This window comes from Drosophila hydei, unplaced genomic scaffold (assembly GCF_003285905.1).
Source record: "Drosophila hydei strain 15085-1641.00,03,60 unplaced genomic scaffold, DhydRS2 tig00000211-arrow-pilon, whole genome shotgun sequence".
In the NCBI taxonomy this organism is placed as follows: domain Eukaryota; kingdom Metazoa; phylum Arthropoda; class Insecta; order Diptera; family Drosophilidae; genus Drosophila; species Drosophila hydei.
In genome coordinates, this window is record NW_022045685.1 from 1,843,669 (window position 1) to 1,865,655 (window position 21,987).

At 40.1% G+C, this 21,987-nt stretch overlaps 5 protein-coding genes and 1 long non-coding RNA gene across 9 annotated transcripts; 5 read left to right on the forward strand and 1 right to left on the reverse strand.

Annotated features, from left to right (window-relative positions):
- Positions 1-92: 92 nt before the first annotated feature.
- Positions 93-1,475, forward strand: LOC111603150. 2 transcript variants are annotated; one of them, XM_023320627.2, is made up of 2 exons: positions 93-446; positions 588-1,475. In XM_023320627.2, exons 1-2 carry the CDS (start codon positions 236-238, stop codon positions 1,250-1,252), a joined length of 876 nt encoding a protein of 291 aa, XP_023176395.1. In that variant the 5' UTR covers positions 93-235; the 3' UTR covers positions 1,253-1,475. The 2 variants fall into 2 exon arrangements, with proteins under 2 accessions (XP_023176395.1, XP_023176394.1); XM_023320626.2 differs by having other exon boundaries at positions 94-533; positions 588-1,470.
- A 655-nt stretch (positions 1,476-2,130) lies between these two features.
- LOC111603112 (scoloptoxin SSD14) lies at positions 2,131-10,495 on the forward strand. Of its 2 annotated transcripts, XM_023320581.2 has the most exons (6): positions 2,131-2,241; positions 2,403-2,445; positions 8,016-8,783; positions 9,207-9,644; positions 9,713-9,953; positions 10,118-10,495. In XM_023320581.2, the coding sequence occupies exons 2-6, from the start codon at positions 2,441-2,443 to the stop codon at positions 10,403-10,405; spliced, it is 1,740 nt and encodes a 579-aa protein (XP_023176349.1). In that variant the 5' UTR covers positions 2,131-2,241; positions 2,403-2,440; the 3' UTR covers positions 10,406-10,495. The 2 variants fall into 2 exon arrangements, with proteins under 2 accessions (XP_023176349.1, XP_023176350.1); XM_023320582.2 differs by lacking the exons at positions 2,131-2,241; positions 2,403-2,445 and adding an exon at positions 7,745-7,782.
- A 395-nt stretch (positions 10,496-10,890) lies between these two features.
- Positions 10,891-15,080, forward strand: LOC111603175 (N-acetylgalactosaminyltransferase 7). Of its 2 annotated transcripts, none has more exons than XM_023320657.2 (4): positions 10,891-11,078; positions 11,213-11,773; positions 12,006-12,482; positions 12,871-15,080. In XM_023320657.2, the coding sequence occupies exons 2-4, from the start codon at positions 11,569-11,571 to the stop codon at positions 13,962-13,964; spliced, it is 1,776 nt and encodes a 591-aa protein (XP_023176425.1). In that variant the 5' UTR covers positions 10,891-11,078; positions 11,213-11,568; the 3' UTR covers positions 13,965-15,080. The 2 variants fall into 2 exon arrangements, with proteins under 2 accessions (XP_023176425.1, XP_023176424.1); XM_023320656.2 differs by having other exon boundaries at positions 10,891-11,035.
- Positions 15,081-15,709: 629 nt separating this feature from the next.
- Positions 15,710-16,623, reverse strand: LOC111603189. The gene is made up of 3 exons (XR_002751663.2): positions 16,451-16,623; positions 16,161-16,377; positions 15,710-16,052 (listed from the first exon to the last, which is right to left on the reverse strand). It is a non-coding gene; the product is annotated as an uncharacterized LOC111603189 (long non-coding RNA).
- A 627-nt stretch (positions 16,624-17,250) lies between these two features.
- LOC111603160 lies at positions 17,251-18,046 on the forward strand. Its single transcript, XM_023320638.2, has 2 exons — positions 17,251-17,556; positions 17,667-18,046. The coding sequence occupies exons 1-2, from the start codon at positions 17,325-17,327 to the stop codon at positions 17,921-17,923; spliced, it is 489 nt and encodes a 162-aa protein (XP_023176406.1). The 5' UTR covers positions 17,251-17,324; the 3' UTR covers positions 17,924-18,046.
- Positions 18,047-20,808: 2,762 nt separating this feature from the next.
- On the forward strand, positions 20,809-21,757 carry LOC111603149. The gene is made up of 2 exons (XM_023320624.2): positions 20,809-21,236; positions 21,462-21,757. The coding sequence occupies exons 1-2, from the start codon at positions 20,978-20,980 to the stop codon at positions 21,707-21,709; spliced, it is 507 nt and encodes a 168-aa protein (XP_023176392.1). The 5' UTR covers positions 20,809-20,977; the 3' UTR covers positions 21,710-21,757.
- Positions 21,758-21,987: the final 230 nt, after the last annotated feature.

Consider the following 21,987-nt stretch of genomic DNA (forward strand, 5'->3'; position numbering starts at 1 on the left):
TTTTCGGCATTGTTGAGCACTGCGAAAATTCAAATAGAATTATGAGCCGATTTCAACATGCATTGTATTTTATTTCATCGTGTCTAGCCTCAGTTTATATTTTACACTTGGGGAAGTGACATAATTACAAAGTAATTTTTAAGAAATTTTAATATTTCGTGAACATTGCGGGCCACAAAGCTCAGCATTATATAATACGAACAGTAACAACATAAATACATAAACCAAAATCAAAATGAAACAAAATAAAATCGCGCCATACCAGCGCAGCATAAAAGTGCAGACTTATGATCAGCTTGATTCCGATATGGAGGATGCACAAAAAACGGTGCAACGCAAACTAAACTATCTAGCTGAATCGAATCGCATGACAGTCAATTCGCGAGCAGTCCGAAGGCGTGCTCAGCGTTCCAGTGACGGAGGCAGCGATAGGCCTAATCGTCGGGGTAAGCATAGCAACAAAAAGTGTTCACAGTCAAAATTGAAGGACGACACATCCACCATTTCGCGGCAAAAATCAGGAGCTGTGCAAAGTGAGTAGGCGCTATTAATGGACATATTTCAATAAATTTTTGGTTTTGTTACAGCCTTCTTGCAATCGCCTCGGCGTAATGGCCTGTCGCCGCGTGATGATTTCGGAGAGGAGGAGGAGAATGATGAGTTGAAATTGGCGCGCTCCATGCGTGGTGCCATACAGGAGGAATATGAACGGCATTTGAACGACACCAATCACCGCAGCCAGCTGAGTATTAAGCAAATGCACAAGCCCACCTATAGCTGTAGCTCGTGTGGGGCCATCTTTCATATTAAGTCGTTGCTTGGGGCGCATCGTCGCACCCACGACGATGATTTTAAGGTGCGATTCCGGGGACGTCGCTTTAGGGAGAACAGCACAGCTCAGGCGGCTATTCCGTCTGGCAAACAGTGCAAGTTCTGCGATCGTACATTCGATCTGGAGCGGGCATTACGAATCCATCAGCTTTGCCACTGCAACAAGATAACGCCACAACAACGACGCAAGTTGGGCTACACGGATCTCGCTCATGAGAAAAAGAATGCACCTTTGCCGAACTTTCAGCGGCTAAGCAAGCAGGGATTGCCGCTACATACTGTTCCCGATCCAAACATGCCGTATGTGGCACTTGGGCCTGCTGCATTGAAAATGATAGAGCAGGAGCAGCAGATGAAGGCAAAGAGACGCTCGCCCAAGTACACTGTCAAAGTGGCTGGGCCCATGGGACGTTGGCGTTGAAACGGGCAGAAGAGCAAATCGGAACAACAAAAAACACTAGCAAATCAAAACAAAACAAAAAGAAACAAGTCGGAATATAATAGATAACTCGATAGACAAAAGGAGGAACACGGAACACATTCGCTTTGCAATTGGAGTACTTTAAAATTGTTGGCGTTTAAGTGAACAGTTCGCCTTGCATATATAAATCTATATTTTGCATTTGCATGCGCTACAAATTAAAAGCAAATTTTAGTGTGAAACCGTTATATTAATCCGTGTCTGTGCGTGTTTCTATTGGCAGCTGTCCGCTCAGCTGGTTTCGAACAAAAACAAGAATGCAACAGCTGTTTTCAAGCTTAGTTTAGCCGCCCTCTCCCGCACACACATGCTAACACTATTTGCATACCTGTATACATATATGCATATGACGGCTTGCACGAGCTGATACATAATTATCGTCAACTCCGGCGAGTCGGCAGCCCGGCTTAGCTTTGCGCCAAACACATATAATTTTAAACTTGCACAAATCAAACTCGTATACATGCATGCAGTAACGTGTGTGCGTGTATTACTGTTATTGTTTTTGCTAGTTTCATTTTCATTTTTTCCCGCAAGCTCACAACGATCAATTTAAACTAGGGAGCGTAAAGCTTAGAGCGACTCTCTGCAAATGTTTTTGCGCAGAACATGTACATGTGTGTGCGTGTGCGAGTGCGTCTGCGTTTGTGTGTAAGTTGCGCTGGCTCTTTCGATAAAGAACAGTTAGTTACTTTAAAAAAAGTGCATATATGTGTGTTGACGTACATAATACCAAAACCAAAATAAAATACATCGAGTCGAATCGAATGGAATCGAAACAAAGTTGTAATGCGGCGCCGCACTAGGTCCCAGCACATCAGTCGAGGCTAAGCGCGACAAGTGCTCAGTTAGCTAGCCCCCTCTAACGGCAACGACTGAGAATATTCGCAATTGACGCATTTATAAAGCGGCTCCACCAACGTGACATTGTTAGTGCTTTTTGTTTATTTAATTTTTTGTTTTGCATTTTTTTTAATATTATTTTTTTACTTACGATTTACCATATTTGCATAATTTGCTGTGAACAGCATAAATTATTTATTAGTTTTTGTTTAAATTTTTGTTTTCATTTTATTTTGCTCTTGCCCAGTGTTCAAACAATTTGTGAGGCGCTAATAATTCCACAAAATGAGGTAAGTGTTATATGGTATTATTAATCATGTAATTAGCCCTATCAATAAAATTCATAGAATTCTACTATCCAATCCTCGAGACTGTTCAGCTGCGTCAATGCAGTTACTTATACTATATATATCCGTATATAGATGAATCAATACATTTACCTGTCGCCAATGAATCTTAGTTGATTCGACTTCAATTTTAATTAAAAAAAATTTATAAACTTGAGTAAACTATAAATTTTTTAAACTAAGCTAGGCAATCAGCTCAATCATAGTTCAATTGTTATCGATCTTTAATCGATGAGTATGCACAGGTAAAAGTTCTAATTTCTGTTACTTTTTTTGTGTTAACTGTGAACTATATTGCCTGCTTCACACTTGAACACCCAAACACTAGCATATCAGGTGTATCATAGGCAACAACAACAATAACAGCAGCAGCAACAAATGTGTTGAAGATGAAAGAATCGCAAACAGAACTAAGGCAATCATATATGGTATTTGCACGATACACGTATCATTTGTAGTTGTATCATAGTCAATCACACTTGCTGCTCCTGTCAAATACCCTGTAATAAGTATGCTTAAGCTTGGAAGGGGAAAACATAGTATAGTCGAATATATATATATATATATATATATATGTATATGGATGCACTGTGAAAGTTGCTCGAAATTGTGGTTTGTTTACTCAACTAATAGTTCGATGATAAAAATAAGCATAATTATTCATAATAAATAAAATATGAGCAGATTGTTAAAAAAGCTTTCGCTGAAGCAAATGACTTAATAGAGTTCATATAGAGTTCAAATTGGTTGTTGCATAATAAAGACAACTTTAACATGAACAGGGTAGCCCAAAGTCTATCAGCGCAACTTACAGCATGCTTACTAATTAGAAGTGATATGTAACTGAAATACGCTAAAATGTGAGCAAGATTGCAGAATTCCTTTTGCTTCTGAGCAGACGGCTTGTTGGAGAGAACGAAGACGCGAGAATAGGTATGAGAGAGCGAGAGAGAGGGACAGCGAGAGTGTGTCTGTGTGTGTTATCTAAAGAGCGATTCTTCCTGCTAAAAACGTTGTTTAAACGTATTTTATCGAGCTTTTAACTTATCGTCGCGTCGTAACTTTGCAATTAGGCAGTTTTATGGACCATGTTATGCGATACCATTTATATATATATATATATATATATATATATATATATATTGTATGTATGTATGTATATGTTAATATTGTATATATATATAAATGTTGTATGTATGCACTTAGTGACCACGTTGCGACCTTCAAAATTTACAATAAGCTACAAATATTTGAGAAATGGATTATTGCGCTGCTTAACGGCATGCTAAATAAAGACATTTATGGATATATGTGTTGCCTCCGATAAGATGAAGATAACGACATAGCCACAATTAAGTGTCAAACAATTGTTATCGTTTTATAATAGCAGAGTCACAAAGCAACTACCTTTAATGAACTCATAAATTGCTCGCATACGTATCGAAGTGCGTATAGGGCTTATATCTGAAATGCTGCTAACTCTAATTCACTTTCACTTGAGGAAATACACACTTGACTATTTATGGCCCCAAAGTATGATGGCCAAATAAGGAGTTATTCAGCGAGAGGTACTCAATTGTTGGATACTTTAGTTAGTTCAGAGGGATTATAATATTGGGCTTATTTACAGCAAATTATTTATTTATATTTATCGTTTTGTATCGATTTTCAGATTTCGATACACATCTTTACTGTTGTCGATTTATAACGTTTTGATAATGATATCAATTTGTGTCACTGTTATCGATTTATATGCTTACAATCGTTACAATTTCGATATTTTTCTTGATTATTGATATCGGTTTCAACAGTTTTGATCATTGGTATGCTTCTTTATAATAGTTATCGATTTTTATATTTTCATATTTTTTGTGTAAGCACAAACAATAGATATTTATCGATTAATTTAGAATTTTCCTTTTACAATGAACGATTTCTATAGTACTAAAAGTCTTTGTGTGAGTATTAATGACCGCCAATCGTAAAAGATATTTAGCGATTAATATCGATTTCTGAATTTCAAGTTATTTTTCATCTGCCTAATATCTAAGTTAAGTCAAAGTTGTTGGACCAAAACGTCTTCCAAGGTCAATCACAATCAGGTATATCTTACATTCCTATAGTTTTTAGTATAAACAGATTATTGATGAACGTGTCACAATCAGAGTTATTTATTATATTTTGTTTTAAATTTGATTTTGTTTTTATTTCATAATTTTCTGTTGACATTTTTCTGCTGACATTGACACACGTAGCTGGCGGTAAATTAATTTTGTTGATAAAAACAAAACGCTTGAATAAATTAGAGAATATATATAACAAAAAATAATTAACAATAATTCATGCTTTGCTAGATTCTCTCAATTACCGGCAGAGCGAGAGACAAAGAGAGAGAGAGAGAGAGAGAGAGAGAGAGAGAGAGAGAGAGAGAGAGAGAGAGAGAGAGAGAGAGAGAGAGAGAGAGAGAGAGAGAGAGAGAGAGAGAGTCATGCTGGCTTTGCGAAAAGTAGAAACAAAGCTTAGAACGATAATTAGCAAAGACCATATAAAAGGCTAATGGATAATGTGATAATGTAATATGAACTCTAGAACACTTAAGATCTCTGAACACTCTGAATATACATTTATCGATTTCTAAATTTGGGGAACATCTTATGCGTTATCTCTGAGTGCCCCTTACTAGGCCCTCAACACATAGAGACAATCTATCGAAATGAACAAATAAAACCTAGTATAACTAGTGTAACTGGTTGTGGGGTTCTTTCCCTGTTTATTATGGGTATTTCCAGTATTATTTATAGTTTACTGATTTATAATGAATTTTTTTGGTGTAATATTATGTGATCACGTTTTCTAATCAATTTTTATTGCGGTACCTCTCGGTATAGATGATGATGATTCTGCTTAGTAGTGACGAAGACCCATTTGTAGAGCTCCACTTAAATAAGTGACGTAGTCTCAGCTCCAGCCTCAGTCTATATCCATAGCGCATGAGTATTTGTAGCATAAAAAAAAAACGAAAGCTAATTGCGTGCTAAATATTTACTATGGTCATAAAACAAACAGCTAAAACTCAAAGTCTGTTTCCTCAACACTCTATGGGCACATATAGATATAGATATAGTTATTTTCGAGTGGTAATTTTGTTTTAAGGTTCTAAGAAGATGACTTGCGTTCTTTGACTCATATAAAGACTTTTGGTGTGTTTGGGTGTATTAAGAACAATGCGTATCGGAAGAGATAGGGCTGCAGAAAATTCATGTATGTACATAAATATACGTTTTATCAATCGAAAAATGTTGATCAAATGGGAGCGCCGGCGGCCACTAATAAAGGCGGCTACCGTTGAACTACCTATCAAAAGACTGTAAAACTGCACAAAAATTTGGGTATCATAAATGTGGTACAGTTATAATAGGTAATACCTATCGATGATATACTCAAATATGGCTCGATCCTAATCTGCAAAGAGATTTCATCAAAGACAATGAGTGTGCAGAAATCGAACTCGATTTTCGAGTTCGAACCACGTACAGCTAGACACTTGAAACTCTTGAAATTAATAGACCAATGATTTACGATCGGCTACTTATGATTTAGTCGCGTGCGCTATTTCTACGCCTTAGCCTACGTCACTAGAAATTGGTAAACAAACAATCCAAATTTGCCAGTCACGAGCGGTCTAGACGGGCAGATACCCTGGATTATCTTGATAGATGTGAAAGGGAGAATCCCAATGCCATTCTACAAAAGTGTAACTTATGATCCAATTGACAATAGATATCTTATCTTGTTTGTTAATTGTGAGATACAGCTACGGAGAGCTGATAGTTATCGATCTTAGATCAACGATAAAAAGTGTCGTTAAACGATAAGTTAAGTTCGATATTGAATGAGTTTTGCTACAGTTTAGCTCTAATAGGCATCCATTCAACCCGATATATACTGGACCCTCGAACGCTATCAGAAACGCAAGCACTCATTAAAATGATTGCAGGGTATAAAAAATCGCCGTTAATTATAGAAAATTGCCTGTTAATGGCACTGTCGAGCCTAACAGCTGAAATACGTATCTTTACGATAGGCCATATTTGTCGCTTGACATACACATACTATACTTATAGCAGGCTGATAAGAGAAGCGTTTGGAATGAATGTGTTCCATGTTGCATGATGCACGTGGACTGCTAGAAGGATGACCAGCCAAATTAGCGGCCTGAGCAGAACAATATGAAATGTCATGGTACTTGAAACGGCGCAACGATATTGCCTTCAAGTGCATTATATCACAATAAGACAACCAAGTTAGTGTCTTGAGTATATACATACGCATATATATCGTTGGATATTCGACTTTTATTGTTATGAAGACTTTTCTAATCGAATAATTAAGATATAAATGACCGACTAAACGACCACACTTCAGTTCAGCTCAGTTTTGATTGAACAATCAGTTAATGAATTTAGTTCCAAACATAAAGATCTTTATCAGGAATTTCTGATTTTTATAAGTGCAAAAAGCCAATAAAACGAATGAAATGAAATCAAATATGATCGATATATATTTATATATATATACATATATACATACAAAACTAACTAATTCATAAGACTTCCATATATTTTGGTCAGCTCTTTAATTCGTATTTTTTTAGCTCTTTGAAATCTAATTTTCTATCGAATCCTCTTGAAAACTACCATTAAACTACCGTTAGGATGTTGCTAAGTTTGATGAGTTTTTTCCAAGTGTTAAAGGCGTTCTATATCAAATTAAACACCTTATCAATGGCGCAAACACAGAGCATCGTTACAGCCATTGATAATGGAATGAAAATAGTTGAGGTGACAAAGCAATTTACGGTAGTTTTATCAACAGACTCATCGATTCTACACAAGCTTCCTCTTCTAGATACGACCCAAGTCTCTACTCGTCTTCATTCACTCCACTCTATATATATACGTACGTATATAGTACACATACGAGAAGCCTTTGCATACTATCTTAGTATGCTTGGAGCCAAAATATAAATGTCGATTTCTTTCGAATGTAACTTATATACACACACATATATGTGTATATATGTATATATATATATATTTATATATGCATATATATATATATATCATAGAGAAAAAAATATAAAAAAAAAATTATTGGGCCAATTGTCGCTGCGTCAGTAAATAAAAGGGTAGCGATACAAATTTATATTTCTATATATATAATATTATATATATATATAAATATATATAAGAAAATAAAAGCCGAAAACAATCTAACTTGGTTAGTCTAATCAGAGTGTTCAAACAGAACTTGGGCAATTAATGAAATCCCGGCTAATCCACTTGGGAATCCACTTGAATTGGGCTTCGAGTTCGATTACTTGCGCACGATTTTGAACATACGCTCTCGCTGTTTACACATATATATATATATTTTTTTTTTTTTTCATATTTATGTTAATATTTATATTTATGTGTACTTTCACGTATTCATATTTAAAATTTCATTTTTAGGCTGCTGTTGAATAAGAAGAGCCTTGTATGGCTATCGATCGTCGCTCTAATGGTCACTGGTCTGACGCTTGGCCTTGTCTTCGGACTAAGATCCAGGGATACGCGCTATATTACGGGAGCTGTTGTCTCCAATGGCATCGGATGCGCCGAGGTTGGTGGCAGCATGTTGCAGGAGGGTGGCTCCGCCGTGGATGCGGCAATTGCGACGCTGCTCTGCGAGGGCATTATGCTGCCGCACTCGATGGGCATCGGCGGTGGCTTTGTGGCCACCATTTACACACGGCGCACGCGTAAAGTGGAAACGGTTATTGCCCGCGAATCGGCTCCGGCTGCTGCCCACAAGGAGATGTTTGTCGGTCAGAAGGAGGTAACTGGCGCACTGGCGGGCGGTGTGCCTGGCGAAATACTCGGCTATTGGGAGATGCATCAGAAATATGGCCGACTGCCGTGGAAGGATCTGTTTCAGCCGTCCATTAAGATGGCCCGCGAGGGTCATGTTGTGTCCCGCTATCTGGCCGCTGCCATCAGCTCCAAGATATCCCAAATCAAAAGCGATCCAGCGCTGGCCAAAATGTTCCTGAACGAGAAGGGTGAGCCGTATGTGGAACACGATTATATGAAGCGTCCTGCTTTGGCCAATACGCTCGAACGTATTGCCAACAATGGCGCCGGCGAGCTTTACGATGGCGGCGAGACGGGCGTTAAGTTCATTGAGGACATTAGAAAATTAGGCGGCATCATTACTTTAGAGGATCTCAAAAATTTCAAGCAAGTATCACAGTTATTTAGTGCCCTAAAAGCGAAGCATTTCAAGTTAGTCTTAAGAGAAGGATCCATGCGATTCTTAAACATGTTATAGAACACTACATAGCCTTTCAGATAGATAGCTTTAGCTCTGCCTTAGCTAGACTTAGTGATTTATGGAAGTAACTGAGATACAGAGTTCTATAATGGCGAAGATTTTAAGTTCGTTATGCAACACTAGATGGTACTTGAGTTAGGGCTAGTCAAGATTCTATTTGATAGAAGTAAATGCATAACATTGTCAGCGAAATGCTAAACATGGACGTTTAGTTTTCCGTGGGATCACTGGAAAATACATCAGAGTTTCATTCAGATATCTACATTGAAGTGTGCGTCGTCTATTTGTGCCTAAATGTAATCGCATTATTCTATTTGGCTCATTCGCAGGTGCCGTTGGGAAAGTGATGGCCACATATCGGCAAATGTTACGGGCGGTTTCACATTATATACAACACCATTGCCATCGAGCGGTCCGGTTCTGGCCTTTATATTGAACGTGATGAGCGACCTGTATTCGGATAATGAGGCCATTTACTGGCAGCGTGTTATTGAGAGCTTTAAGCATGCGTACGGTCAGCGCTCGAATTTGGGTGACTATGAGAACGACCCAGAGTATGGCGAGAGTATAAAGATGCAACTGGAGAAGCTACTTGGCACAGATCTGGTCAAAACCGTGCGCTCCTTGATAAAGGATGACAAAACGTCGCAGGATTATATGTACTATGGCGCCAATTTCACAGTGGAGCCCGATCACGGCACGGCTCATATGAATGTGTTGGCCAGCAATGGCGACGCCATATCCATAACCAGCACTATAAACACCTAGTGAGTGTGAAGCACAGTTATCTATTTTGAAAAACTAATGATTGTTTCTTTTTCTTGCTGTCTGGCAGCTTTGGCGCCAAAGTGGCATCACCACAAACGGGCATCATATTGAACGACGAGATGGATGACTTCTCAACGCCGGGAGTTATAAACAGCTTTGGTGTGCCTTCCTCGCCTGCCAATTACATTTATCCACACAAACGGCCCATGTCCTCCATGAATCCATCCATTATTGTCGATGGCAATGGCGATGTGCGCATGCTAGTCGGAGCTGCTGGCGGAACCAAAATCACAACTAGTGTGGCAACGGTACGTCTAGACATCTAAATAGGATGGATAATAGGAATATCTTAATGTATGACCAAGTGCAGCCAACTTAATACGATTATTGCTTTAGAGCAGATAGCATATTAAGAGTGTAGACTAATTTATTGCCAAGAAGAGTAATTGATAATTGATTTGGTATTTTTTAGGTCATCATGAAATATCTTATACGCCGCGAGCCTATTTCGCTGGCTGTCAATAATGGTCGACTGCATCATCAGCTGATACCAATGCGCATAGATTACGAGGCCGATGTGAATTCTGAGGTCATTGAATATCTGAAGGAAGCGGGACACACGATGAGTGATAATCCTGGTGACGGGGGATTTGCTGCAGTAACTGCAATCGGGGCGCTACATGAACCGGAACCGTTCTATGATCGTCGTCGTGTTGGTAGCGTTTTGACCATCGAAAAAACAAATAAGATGAATCATTAAATTGGTCGCCAATGTGACTGTCATCACGTTTCATGGGCGATTCGCCACTTTTAATCTTTGAACTCTCATTATAGAAATATGTGTATCCACAGTAAACAGTAATTATAATTATTACGCTCTATCTGTACATTTGTACATATGTGTAATTGTATATTATAAAATTGTTGTTATGTATTGAATTATGTAAATATATGTAACTGCTCGATTATTGCAACGTCTTCGACAAAGCAATATTACAAGTAAAAATTGGCGCGTATTTTTTAAAAACTCAAATTTTAATATCAAACTTACGTACGTATGCAAACGTAACGTCCTTGAAAGTAAAGCGCAAGCATCAGCAACGTTAACGCAAAAATCAAACGCAAGCAAACGTAAGTTCATATAAAATTGGCTGTATGGTATTTTTTGTTTGTGCTTAGTATATTTGTCTGTCGATTAACGATAGCAGCCGGCATTTATTGTGTATCGCTGCCGCCAGTTGGCGCTGAAGTGCTATAGGTGCCACCTGATGTGCTAGAAAACGTCAAACGCGTGGCAGTTCCGCATACTGCAACAATTTTTTTTTGTTTACGTTTATAGTGCAGTTATTTCTGCATTGCATTTGCATTAGTTGCGGCCGCGTTGTATATTGTGAGCAGCAGCAGTTGCAATAAAAAACGATTCGCATCGAACTGTAACTGCTTTCAACTGGCGTGAAGTGTTCAGTCGCTACGTTCATTTATCATTAACGCTGATTGCCTTTTGATCAACGCTTTCGCAGCGACTGCTCACCTGCTCGCACACACAGTAACATTCATTTGCTTTCAGGCTCACACATATGCTCATACACGCAGCTTCGTACATTGACATCGCATCTGAAATCAAAAATTCTTAAGCGGCCGCTAGCTGGGCTAATTATTGTGCGGCGGTTGCTGACTATTTGGCTTACATTGTTGTCGCGTAGCCACTGCTGCGACGGCGACGTCGACGCCAACGCCAACTTCTACAGAGATACGTAGACACGTCAACACAAACACGATTTAGAATTGGAATTGGAATTGGCATAGGCATTGGCATTGGCATTGGCATTGGCATTGGCATTGGCATTGGCATTGGCATTGGCATTGGCATTGGCATTGGCATCGGCATTTCGGATTCGTTGAGAGAATCACAATTGGGGCGAGATGCGTGTGAGTAATATACGCAGCGGCCGCATTTGCCGCATGGTTTTGTGCTTGCTGGTCATCTTGCCGCTGCTCTATCTGCTGGCCAACTGGAGCGATCATCACAAGCGAGTCCAAGAGGCGTATCACACGCGCTTCGGCGGACCCAAGTTCAGTCATCAGCGGCTCGAGAATAGGCCACGAGAGGTGCCCAAGCTAGTGGAGGGTAAGTTGGCGAAAAGCACTTGCACAGGCTGCTCCAATGGCCTCGTCCCCCCACATCTCCCCCCAAAAACGCACATACATAAATATATGCCTGCGATGATATCATATGATGGCAGCCTTGCTGTTGTAGCCATTTATTCAAATACAACTGGTCTTTGTTTACAATCGCGTTGCATCGTGTTTGTGTGTGTTCAGATGTCGATCGTTATATGGCTAATTGTTTGCTTTTGTAGGTCTGGGCAATTTTGAGCCGAAAGATCTGAAGCCACGTACCGGACCCGGCGAAAATGGAGATGGACACACGCTGTCGCCGGACAAGAAGAACGTGGCAGATGCCTCCGAAATGGAATATGGCATGAATATTGCCTGCTCCGATGAGATATCGATGCACCGTTCGGTGCGGGATACGCGTCTCGAGGAGTGCAAGCACTGGGACTATCCATACGATCTGGCACCCACCAGTGTCATCATTGTGTTCCACAACGAAGGCTTCTCCGTGCTGATGCGCACCGTGCACTCGGTGATCGATCGCTCGCCCAAGCACATGCTGCACGAGATCATCCTGGTGGACGATTTCTCGGACAAGGAGAATCTGCGCAGCAAACTGGATGAGTATGTCCTGCAATTCAAAGGCCTGGTCAAGATCATACGCAATACCGAACGCGAGGGTCTCATACGCACGCGTTCTCGTGGCGCCATGGAGGCTACAGGTGAGTGGGCTACACTGGCAGGAGTGCTATATAGCTGGAGATGGACTATCCTCATAGAAACTCAATTAATATGCGTTTAGCAGATGAATAACAGCAGCGGCTTTGGGCATAGCGGAGCGGGCTGTGCGAATCATAAAACCGGTTCAATTAGTAAATTCTATATGTATATCTCATATATAGTGTAGACTGGGCTAAGGCCAGGGAATGTGGAGAAAGCGTGTTTTCCTAAATACGTTTATTTGCTATTAATAGCTGCTATTTAAGTAGTGCCCCTCTGTGCGCTTCTCAGGAATATATATATTACTTAAGACTTGAACGACTGTGGTCCGAGCCATTAGTGTTAACTTGTTTATATTTCTGTCTCGCTCATATTTGAATTTTGTTGCAGGTGAGGTGATTGTGTTTCTGGATGCGCATTGTGAGGTGAATCTCAACTGGCTGCCACCACTGTTGGCGCCCATTTATCGGGATCGGACTGTGATGACCGTGCCCATCATTGACGGCATCGATCACAAGAGCTTCGAGTATCGGCCGGTCTATGGCAGCGACAATCATTTCCGCGGCATCTTCGAGTGGGGCATGCTGTACAAGGAGAACGAGGTGCCGCGCCGTGAACAGCGTCGTCGTGCCCACAACTCTGAGCCCTATCGCAGTCCGACGCATGCCGGCGGTCTTTTTGCGATTAATCGCGAGTATTTCCTTGAACTGGGTGCCTACGATCCTGGCTTGCTTGTGTGGGGCGGCGAGAACTTTGAGCTGAGCTTCAAGATCTGGCAATGTGGCGGCAGCATCGAATGGGTGCCCTGCTCCCGTGTCGGCCACGTCTACCGCGGCTTTATGCCCTACAACTTTGGCAAGCTGGCTAGCAAGAAGAAGGGTCCGTTGATTACCATCAACTACAAGCGTGTCATTGAGACCTGGTTCGATGATACACATAAGGAGTTCTTCTACACGCGTGAACCGCTGGCCCGTTATCTAGACATGGGCGATATTTCCGAGCAGCTGGCCCTGAAGAAGCGCCTCAATTGCAAATCCTTCCAATGGTTCATGGACAACATCGCTTACGATGTGGTAGACAAATTTCCCGCCCTGCCTGCCAACTTGCATTGGGGCGAGCTGCGTTCGGTGGCCTCCGATGGCTGTCTGGATTCTATGGGTCACCAGCCGCCGGCTATAATGGGCCTCTCCTACTGCCATGGCGGTGGCAATAATCAGCTAGTGCGATTGAATGCCGCCGGGCAGCTGGGCGTTGGCGAGCGCTGCGTGGAGGCCGATCGTCAGGGCATTAAGTTGGCCGTCTGCCGCTTGGGTACCGTGGATGGACCCTGGAGCTACAACGAACAAACCAAACATCTGCTGCATCGCGTCCACAAAAAGTGCATGGCATTGCATCCAACGACACAGCAGCTCTCGCTGGGACAGTGCGATGTGAACGATGGCTACCAGAAGTGGCTCTTCAAGGAGATCCGTCCGCACTGGTAGGAACGTTCGGACGGTTAGGCAGCCAGGCGTCAAAGCAATATCTAACAAGGGTTTCAACGGGGGACGAGCAAGAGAGGACAGGCAGGGGTAAATGGGGGTAAGGGGGTTAAACGGCGGTTTCGGCGCCGTTTTAGACAAAGGGAATTTAGTAAAAATGAAACAAAACGGAATTGTTGTTGGTTTTAACACGCACTCAGACACACACACGCACACACAAGGCGTCACAATTATTGATCTTCAAATATTTCATGAGAATGGGCAAGCGGTCGAGTCAGGCATTATCCATTTGTGATTCCAAATGAGATTGAACAATGATCGATTTTAGCTCCAAGTATTGAAAAGAACAAAATTTATGAAATAAGTGTTTGCTATAATTTCTCATTCGGATATTAACAAATTAATTCGTATTTAGTAAACAATTTGATATAGAGGTAAGATCTGATTGCCTTTTTGAGAACAATTAGCCCAGACTATCGCCAGCCCAAATTAAAGAAAACGTAGGCGTGTGTGTGTGTGTGTTTGCGTGCGTGTACATTGTTGTTGTGCACAACGCATGCGAGCGAGTGAGAGCGGCGCTAGAGTGAGATAGCGTCAGCATAAGTGAATGCATAGTGTTTTAGCATGTGTGCGAGCAGTGCCGCTGCCGAAAAGGAAGCGAGCGAATCATGTGAATATATATATATATATATATATATATTACCTATTGGCGCCAGATCGTTTGCAATATAGCCTTGCCAGGACATTTTTATGAATATCAGCAAAATTATTTGTAATCTTATAGTACATATGTATGCCTATTATAACTCCATGTAACTATGTATATCTCTATATATGTATTTCTTATATGCCTGTGTTAACTAACTATTTTTATTGCTGCCACATTCCACAAATTACTATAGAACCTAACTCGATGCGATTTTGCCAATTAATTACTATAATTTTGTGTCCATTTTTTATTTTGAATCATTTATTTGACTTTGATTTTGTTAACTTTAATTTAATGTATTTTACGTAGACGTTTATAGATTGGAGCTACCAAACACCCAATTTGTAGCACGCGCATTTTTCTCGCAGTCGCTGTGTGTTTTAAATGTAATTTTTATTATACATTCATATACATGCATATATACAATATATATTAAATAGGGTATATACACAAAATATACATACATTAATATTTACATTCAAATGTAACTAGAGTTATAAGTCTGAATAATGAATAGTAATGTAATAAAAGAAAAAACGTTTTCTAAAACAGAAGAGAAACACTAAATTTCATTGTCCAAGAAAGAGAGAGAGAGAGAAATTGTCTATTGAAAAATTCTTTAGAGTAAGCTTTACCAAGGAATACATTCATCGAATTTATATACAAGTCAAACACAGACAAAATTTACTTCTCATTTTACTGTGAATAAAGTAAGAAAGTAAAGTCGCTCTACTATGCAATTCTCATGAAGTCATTAAGCATAAGTTCTATTGTTATATTGTACTGTATCTCTGTTTATAAGCCTCTGTATCATGTCTCTCTGTGTGTCGTTCTCAGCTTGTTTCCTTCTGCCTGTCTGTCTCTGTCTGTCTCCCTGGCGGTGTTTCTGAGTCTCTCTGTCACTTGCCCAATCCTATCCCTTTGCTTTATATCTCTCTATTTGTCTTTTTTCTTTCTCTCTCTATCTGTGTATTTCGCTCTCTATATGTGTTTCTTTTTCTTTTTCTTTCTCTTTCTAAATCTTCTCTCTTCTCTCTGCTCTCGCCTTTTTCTCATTTTTCTCCTCTCTCCCCTCTCGTCTCTCTTCTCTCCTCTCTCCTCCTTAAAGGAAGAATAACTCTTAAGGCAAGTAATGTCTTCTCAAGTACTAGAAGTAGGGTATTGGAGCGTAATCTAAACGCCATAGAAATCTGTTTACCCAATTCTTAATTATCTGAAGAGTGTATGAGTCAGGATTTGACAAATTGACGGATTGATGAATAAAAAAAAGCGTTATCTCTGGCCGTTGCCTAATCTTGTTTGCTAATTTGTGACAGACGATGATTGTCCACTTGATGATTTTTAATTCCAGGGAAGTCCTCGATAGGGTTCTGCGAAACGCTCTGCAATAGAATTGACTATAATTAGATGTGGATCTGGAATAATATTGGAAGTTGTTCGTTTTCTAGAATATTAAGCCAATCATATCGCTAATTAGAAAGCTACCGTACCAGTGTCTGTCAAATTGTCAGGTGCTGTTTATGTTGTTTATGATGCGACGCTACTTATCGGCCGTAACCGGGGAAGAGCTGGCATTTATTTTGGCCTGCTACATGAGTTTGTTGGCCCACGAACGTATCGGCAGAGAGCGGAACGCAATATCGTCAAATTGTTCAATTTAATTGACTTGAAGTGACAGGGCTGGGTCGGGAACATGTCTTATCTCACCTGCCATTGTTATGGTAAATACATGTTCAACAGAGTTCTACCATATGCTCATGAAGTTCGTCAGCCAACTTACCGAATAGGTCACTCTACTATATACATTTATGTTACATATGAAGATCTTTCTATTAATATCTTTATAATGCACAATCAGAACAGCTAATTTTAGGACCAAAAGTTTTGCTTAGGAGCATCATTTTGTAGACTCAAGCTTCAAAAAACTGAAAATCTTAAACCTGAATGTTGAAAAGTTTGAAGTCTATTGTCTGAAGCCTGAAGTCTGAAGTCTGAATTCTGAAGTCGGAATTCTGAATTCTGAAGTATGAATTCTGAAGTCAAATATGAAATATCAAATATGAAATATCAAATATGAAATATCAAATATGAAATATCAAATATAAAATACCCAAGCATTTTCTTCGTAGTTCACCTACAGTCAATATATATATACATATAGTCAAGCCATATAAATTCATATAAATATATAGCAAATCGAAATATTAGAAATAATGCAGCCCCATTGAGAAGATGTCGAGATAATTCTAAAACTGAAAAAAAAAAAAAAAATATTCTTTGAATGGTTCAGCCTATGCTAGAGCTCTGGAATAGTCGAGATTGTAGCGCTAGAAGGGCATTCGTCGAGCGTGGGGCTATCAACGATTCGGCTTTTTGTTGTTGCTGCTGTTGTTGTTGGCCAAAACATTGTCAATGGAAATTGTCAATTGGTGTGATAAGGGCCGAGGCAGCTCGAGCAAGAGCAGGGCGCTGGGGGCGTGCGGCGCGAAATTCAATGAAACCGAAATCAAAGGCTTCCACTTAATTGGCTCTACTATAAATAATAAAGAGTTTGCCATGGAAGAGCTCATTCAGCGATTACCATTCGCAGCAGTTGGAACTATACAATCACAAAAATCTATATCTGAAAAACCCTTTTCAATCCAAATCACAAAATGTGCAAATTGAGTCTGTGTCTCTTGTTGGCCGTCTTTGGTTGCCTGGTGGCCGATAGTTTGGCGGGCGTGGTACGTGGTGCCGATGTACATCGCGATATTATTGTGGTAAAGAATGTGCGCGATTTCGTCGCCCAGCATCCGGGCCTGAAGATGCAGCGTCTGGTGAAGCAGCCAGCTGGTCGGGCCAACGAGCAGTCCGTTCGCTATACGCTCGGCGCTCGCATCTCCGGTAAGTGCGATAGTTGAGCAGTTGCCGCAGCTGTCGCAGCTGTTGCGATCGCTCCACAAAGTATGCAACGCATCTGTGCTGATGTCTAATCAATCGAAATCGACTTTCAGGCGACAGACTGGTTGCTCAGGGCGCCGATGTGTTCCACTATCAGGCACGCAAGGACGTTAGCCTGCAGATAACGTATCCGGAGTCGGGCGCTGGATCCATTGTGACCTTTGTGGAGCTGATTTGCACCCAGGATAACAACGAGGGCAATGCCTATGTGGTTGCCGGCGGCATCGGCCAGCGCTTCATATCGATTGTGCTGGAGGCTAAGCAGACCGAGAACTTCGCCTACCAGGCGCAATACTTTGGTTCCGATTAAGCGAACTGACAACTGAGCCTTATTCTAAGTTAACCTTCCCATTATTTTTTTTGTCTAATTACGTTGCTTTTCCTTTCAAACGATAATCGTATTGTCCACTATAAATGAATTACTATCTATAAACTGTTTGCGCATTCACTGGGTGGAGGCTTTCTTTCTGCTTTGGGAGCCTTCGTAAATATCTGTCGGCAGCCAATGCAGGCAAATAAATTGAGAGTGCTCACGCGCTTCCCACTCCAAGTGGTATACGATGCCATAAATTCGTGTTAAGCCCAGGGACATTCCGAACGTACCGGCCCAATGACGCTGACATTATCTAGACGAGCAGAAATCGAACTTATTGTGCTTATTTCGATTCACAGCTCACGCGACTTGCAATAGTTTCTGGTGCCAAGATCAAGGAAAAAACTTGCGACTGAGTCATAGAAATAACTCAGCAAAATAATACGGTTTATAAATAAATATAATAAATATAAATATACATATATACAAATATGTATTTATAGTTTATTTGTTGGTTTTTAATTAATTTTGAATTGTTTAAGAGATAGCCGAGAATTTCTTCATTGTGGCTGGGAATAACAATTCATTTAGAGATAGCCGAAACTTTCTCTGTTATCGTTATCGTTATCGTTTATGCATCGGCTCTTGCAGCCAAAGTTGACGTCTGATGTATTACGTGTTAGAATTGTGATATATGTTATCAAGAAAGTTGCCTTATATCTTGATTGCTATACTCCCAGGGGAATAGCGATATATGCGAATAAAAATAATTTCCGTTCAGATGCGAATTTGGATTTCAGCTAGGAAATATTATATATGCACACTTCCTTACCATGCTCAACTCTTGCTCATTGATAACAAGTCAGTTGAGCGTGCACAGCAACGAGATACTCTGTAAACCATTTTCATTTTGATTAGGGGTATTCCGTGAGCCCCTGCAGCACCTGTTTGTGCGGTTATTCCGAAAAGCAAAGCTTGAAAACACTTATCGCTTACGTTCGATATCATTTATAGCTCATTTATGCTTATAGGGTAGCTCTATAGCAGGTGCCCGTTGATAGGATTGTTTTCCTTTGTGTATCAAGGTTACGATTGCAAAACAAAATCTAATAAATAGGAACAAAATAAAAAACAACAGAAAAACACGCGTCAAGAACAACATCCAAGTCTCGCCTTTATTTTGAACCATCCAGAGCGATAATTACAATTCTCCATGGGGTAACAATCTCAACTAAATACTCGAGAGCAATATAACTAAGCTGCGAGTACATGCCAGATATTTACGACTTTGATTAGAGGGCTATTAATAGAATTTAAATTTCACAATATATATATATAAATATATATATATATATATATATATAAATAAATTGTATTCATATATATGTGATAAGTTTAACTCAAATAGTGTTCACCCATCAAGGTGGATCAATTTAGAAAGAACTGTCCACTATCAGAAGATAAAGAAATATTTTTGCAGCTTAAAATATTACACATTATTAACCATTGGATCTTTTCTTGATATTATTTGTTGCCAACGGGCTATCGTAAAAATGTTAACTTGTATTTAATGGACTTAAAATCTTTGTATCGATAAGCTAGACATATTTCGAATGGTTATATTAATACTACTATAATGTTTGTGGACTCATCGATATTTCAGATATGTGTAAAGGTTTTCAGCTTTAGTTATAGCATTGCTGATCTTCAAACAGATCAGCTTGCTAATTGTTGTATGGACTTCAAGTTTTTTGTTTTTCAGCTTTAACTTGTCTGCTCGAGTGATAAGATACGCATAAGGCTACGTCCACGGGGGGCGTGATGAATCGAAAATAAAAAATACGCCGATATCTTTTAAGGCATAGAAAGTTATGGAAGCTCTAAGTTCATATATATATATAGAGCGAGAGATATAAATATATACCTATTAGAATTTCCTTTTTAAATCGATTTCAACTACATTAGACCTCAGTTCTCATCTTTCAAATCCTAATATCCTAATAGATCCTAATAGAATTGCTTCAGTATTCAGTTGATGCCAGCTGTTATACAACTCTGAGCACTTGTCACTGGATTGCACATAGTCTAAGTTAAGAACGTCTAGATTGTTGGCAATAGTCAACTTTCTAAAGAAGTGCTGATTCATTTATGATCATCTTTGTCATCGGTCGACAATATAATGCTTGCTTGCCTGGCTGTAGACTTATTGAACGCACTGTTTTAGACTCTGAATGAAAATTGGAAATTATTTTTGCTGTCGCAATTCGATAAATAAGTCATACACTATATAGTTGATTGTTCATAATATTTGCTATTGATTTTGCTCATCGACAGGGGAAACGCCAGCGTCAATTGCCTGGGCAAACACTTTGAAGAGCCCGTCTCAAGATTAAGCAAATAGTAATTTTCTAATATACATATGACACTGACGCTGACACTGACGCTGACGCTGACGCTGACACTGACTCGGACACTGACAAAAGTCGCTATCACATGCTCCAGCGATCAGGTGAATTTTGATCACATTTGCTAATCTATTTATGGCTATTTTAGGAAATTCTGGCCACGCGCAGCAAAGCGATAGATTGCTTAATTGGGGACTTGGTTAATTGGCTAAATCCATTTGGCGTTAGGGCATGTCTAAAATTACTAGCTCTCAACTGTTGGCCTATTTATAGAAACTGAGCAAATAATTGCCAATTAGGTGCTCAAAGAACAAAAACAAGAGCAAAAAAACAACAACATCAAGAAAAAAAAGAGGAAAATAAAGCCAAACCATGGCCAATACTGTAAAGCTATGTGGCTTATCGTTCAGTCGTCGAGTTGCTGCCTTATCTAACGCTGACCGCCGATAAGAGCGTGTGGTATAAAAAGCCAATGCACAAAACAGTTGCCAATTAGATTGCAAAGAGCGCGGAGCTAACAAACCACAAATCACAAAACCAATCACAACTATCTTTCTCTCTCTCTCTCTCTCGTTCCTAAACTGCACTCGTGTGAACGCTTTGTTTTTATTGTGTTGTTTTTTTTTTGGTGCTTCGTGTACACAAAATGCAGCGAGTGATTCTCTCGTTACTTTTGCTGAGCGCTTGCGCACTCGCTGCCCCAACGCAGCAGCAGGATTCGCAGTCGTCGTTGCCGTCGCAGCCACAATCGCAGCGCGCCACCGATCTGATCTACACGCCGATCAAGCCTGTCACGGATGAGGATCGATTCACGACACGCAAGCCGGACATTAAGCTGACCGCTCTCAAGAAAGTGAAGCATGCCAAGGGTAACATTGTATTCAGTTCTGGCGAGCGTATATCAGGTTAGTTCAAATAGGAGTTTCATATGAAAAGCTCACTAATCGGCTTAATCTTTCTCCTTTTATTTTTCTTTCGTCACTCGTCACTCGCCACTCGTCACTCGACACACTTCATTCGAAATGCCTTATTCGTTGTTTATTATTCATTATGTATGACTCCTTCTTCCTCATTTATGATTCATTATGCATCACGCGTCACTCGTCATTAATCACTCTTGCCACAACTAGGCGATAAGCTGTTGGTAAACAACTATGATGACGAGAGCTTCACTACAGCCGAGGATATTGAGGTGGAGATGACATATAAAGGCAATGCCATCACCTTAACCAGCATCGAGATCTATGTGGACACAACGGCCGACGATGCCAGCGCCTATTTCACGGCCGGAGGCATTGGCAAGAGCGAGGCATCCATACTGTTGGCGTGCAACCAGACGCGCACCTTCTCATATGAAGTCTTCTTCTATGGTTACTAAACTAGAGAGCAAATTGAGAGCAAATAAAACAGCATCATCAACTTGGAACTGAACTGTGATCGCCATCGCCAGCGCTAACGATAACGCTAAGCCATATTCCATCCCATTTCTTCTCTCAGAGGGACAAGTATTATAGAGCTAAATTTGAATTAAAGCAAGCAAAAAATGAGAACAAACAAAAGAGGAAAGAAATTTATAGAAATTATTTCCAGTTAAACTCACAACTCTTTCGATAAACCTTTGTAGATATATTTTTGGCTCACTCATCCGGAAGCACT

Coding starts and splice junctions, on each gene's coding strand:
- LOC111603150 (XM_023320626.2), top strand. CDS start 236: ATGAAACAAAATAAAATCGCGCCATACCAGCGCAGCATAAAAGTGCAG. Junction 534..587: donor AAAATCAGGAGCTGTGCAAA/GTGAGTAGGCGC, acceptor GTTTTGTTACAG/CCTTCTTGCAATCGCCTCGG.
- LOC111603112 (XM_023320581.2), top strand. Junction 8,784..9,206: donor GAGGATCTCAAAAATTTCAA/GCAAGTATCACA, acceptor GCTCATTCGCAG/GTGCCGTTGGGAAAGTGATG. Junction 9,954..10,117: donor TCACAACTAGTGTGGCAACG/GTACGTCTAGAC, acceptor GGTATTTTTTAG/GTCATCATGAAATATCTTAT.
- LOC111603175 (XM_023320657.2), top strand. CDS start 11,569: ATGCGTGTGAGTAATATACGCAGCGGCCGCATTTGCCGCATGGTTTTG. Junction 11,774..12,005: donor GGTGCCCAAGCTAGTGGAGG/GTAAGTTGGCGA, acceptor TTGCTTTTGTAG/GTCTGGGCAATTTTGAGCCG. Junction 12,483..12,870: donor TGGCGCCATGGAGGCTACAG/GTGAGTGGGCTA, acceptor ATTTTGTTGCAG/GTGAGGTGATTGTGTTTCTG.
- LOC111603160 (XM_023320638.2), top strand. CDS start 17,325: ATGTGCAAATTGAGTCTGTGTCTCTTGTTGGCCGTCTTTGGTTGCCTG. Junction 17,557..17,666: donor GCTCGGCGCTCGCATCTCCG/GTAAGTGCGATA, acceptor ATCGACTTTCAG/GCGACAGACTGGTTGCTCAG.
- LOC111603149 (XM_023320624.2), top strand. CDS start 20,978: ATGCAGCGAGTGATTCTCTCGTTACTTTTGCTGAGCGCTTGCGCACTC. Junction 21,237..21,461: donor TTCTGGCGAGCGTATATCAG/GTTAGTTCAAAT, acceptor TGCCACAACTAG/GCGATAAGCTGTTGGTAAAC.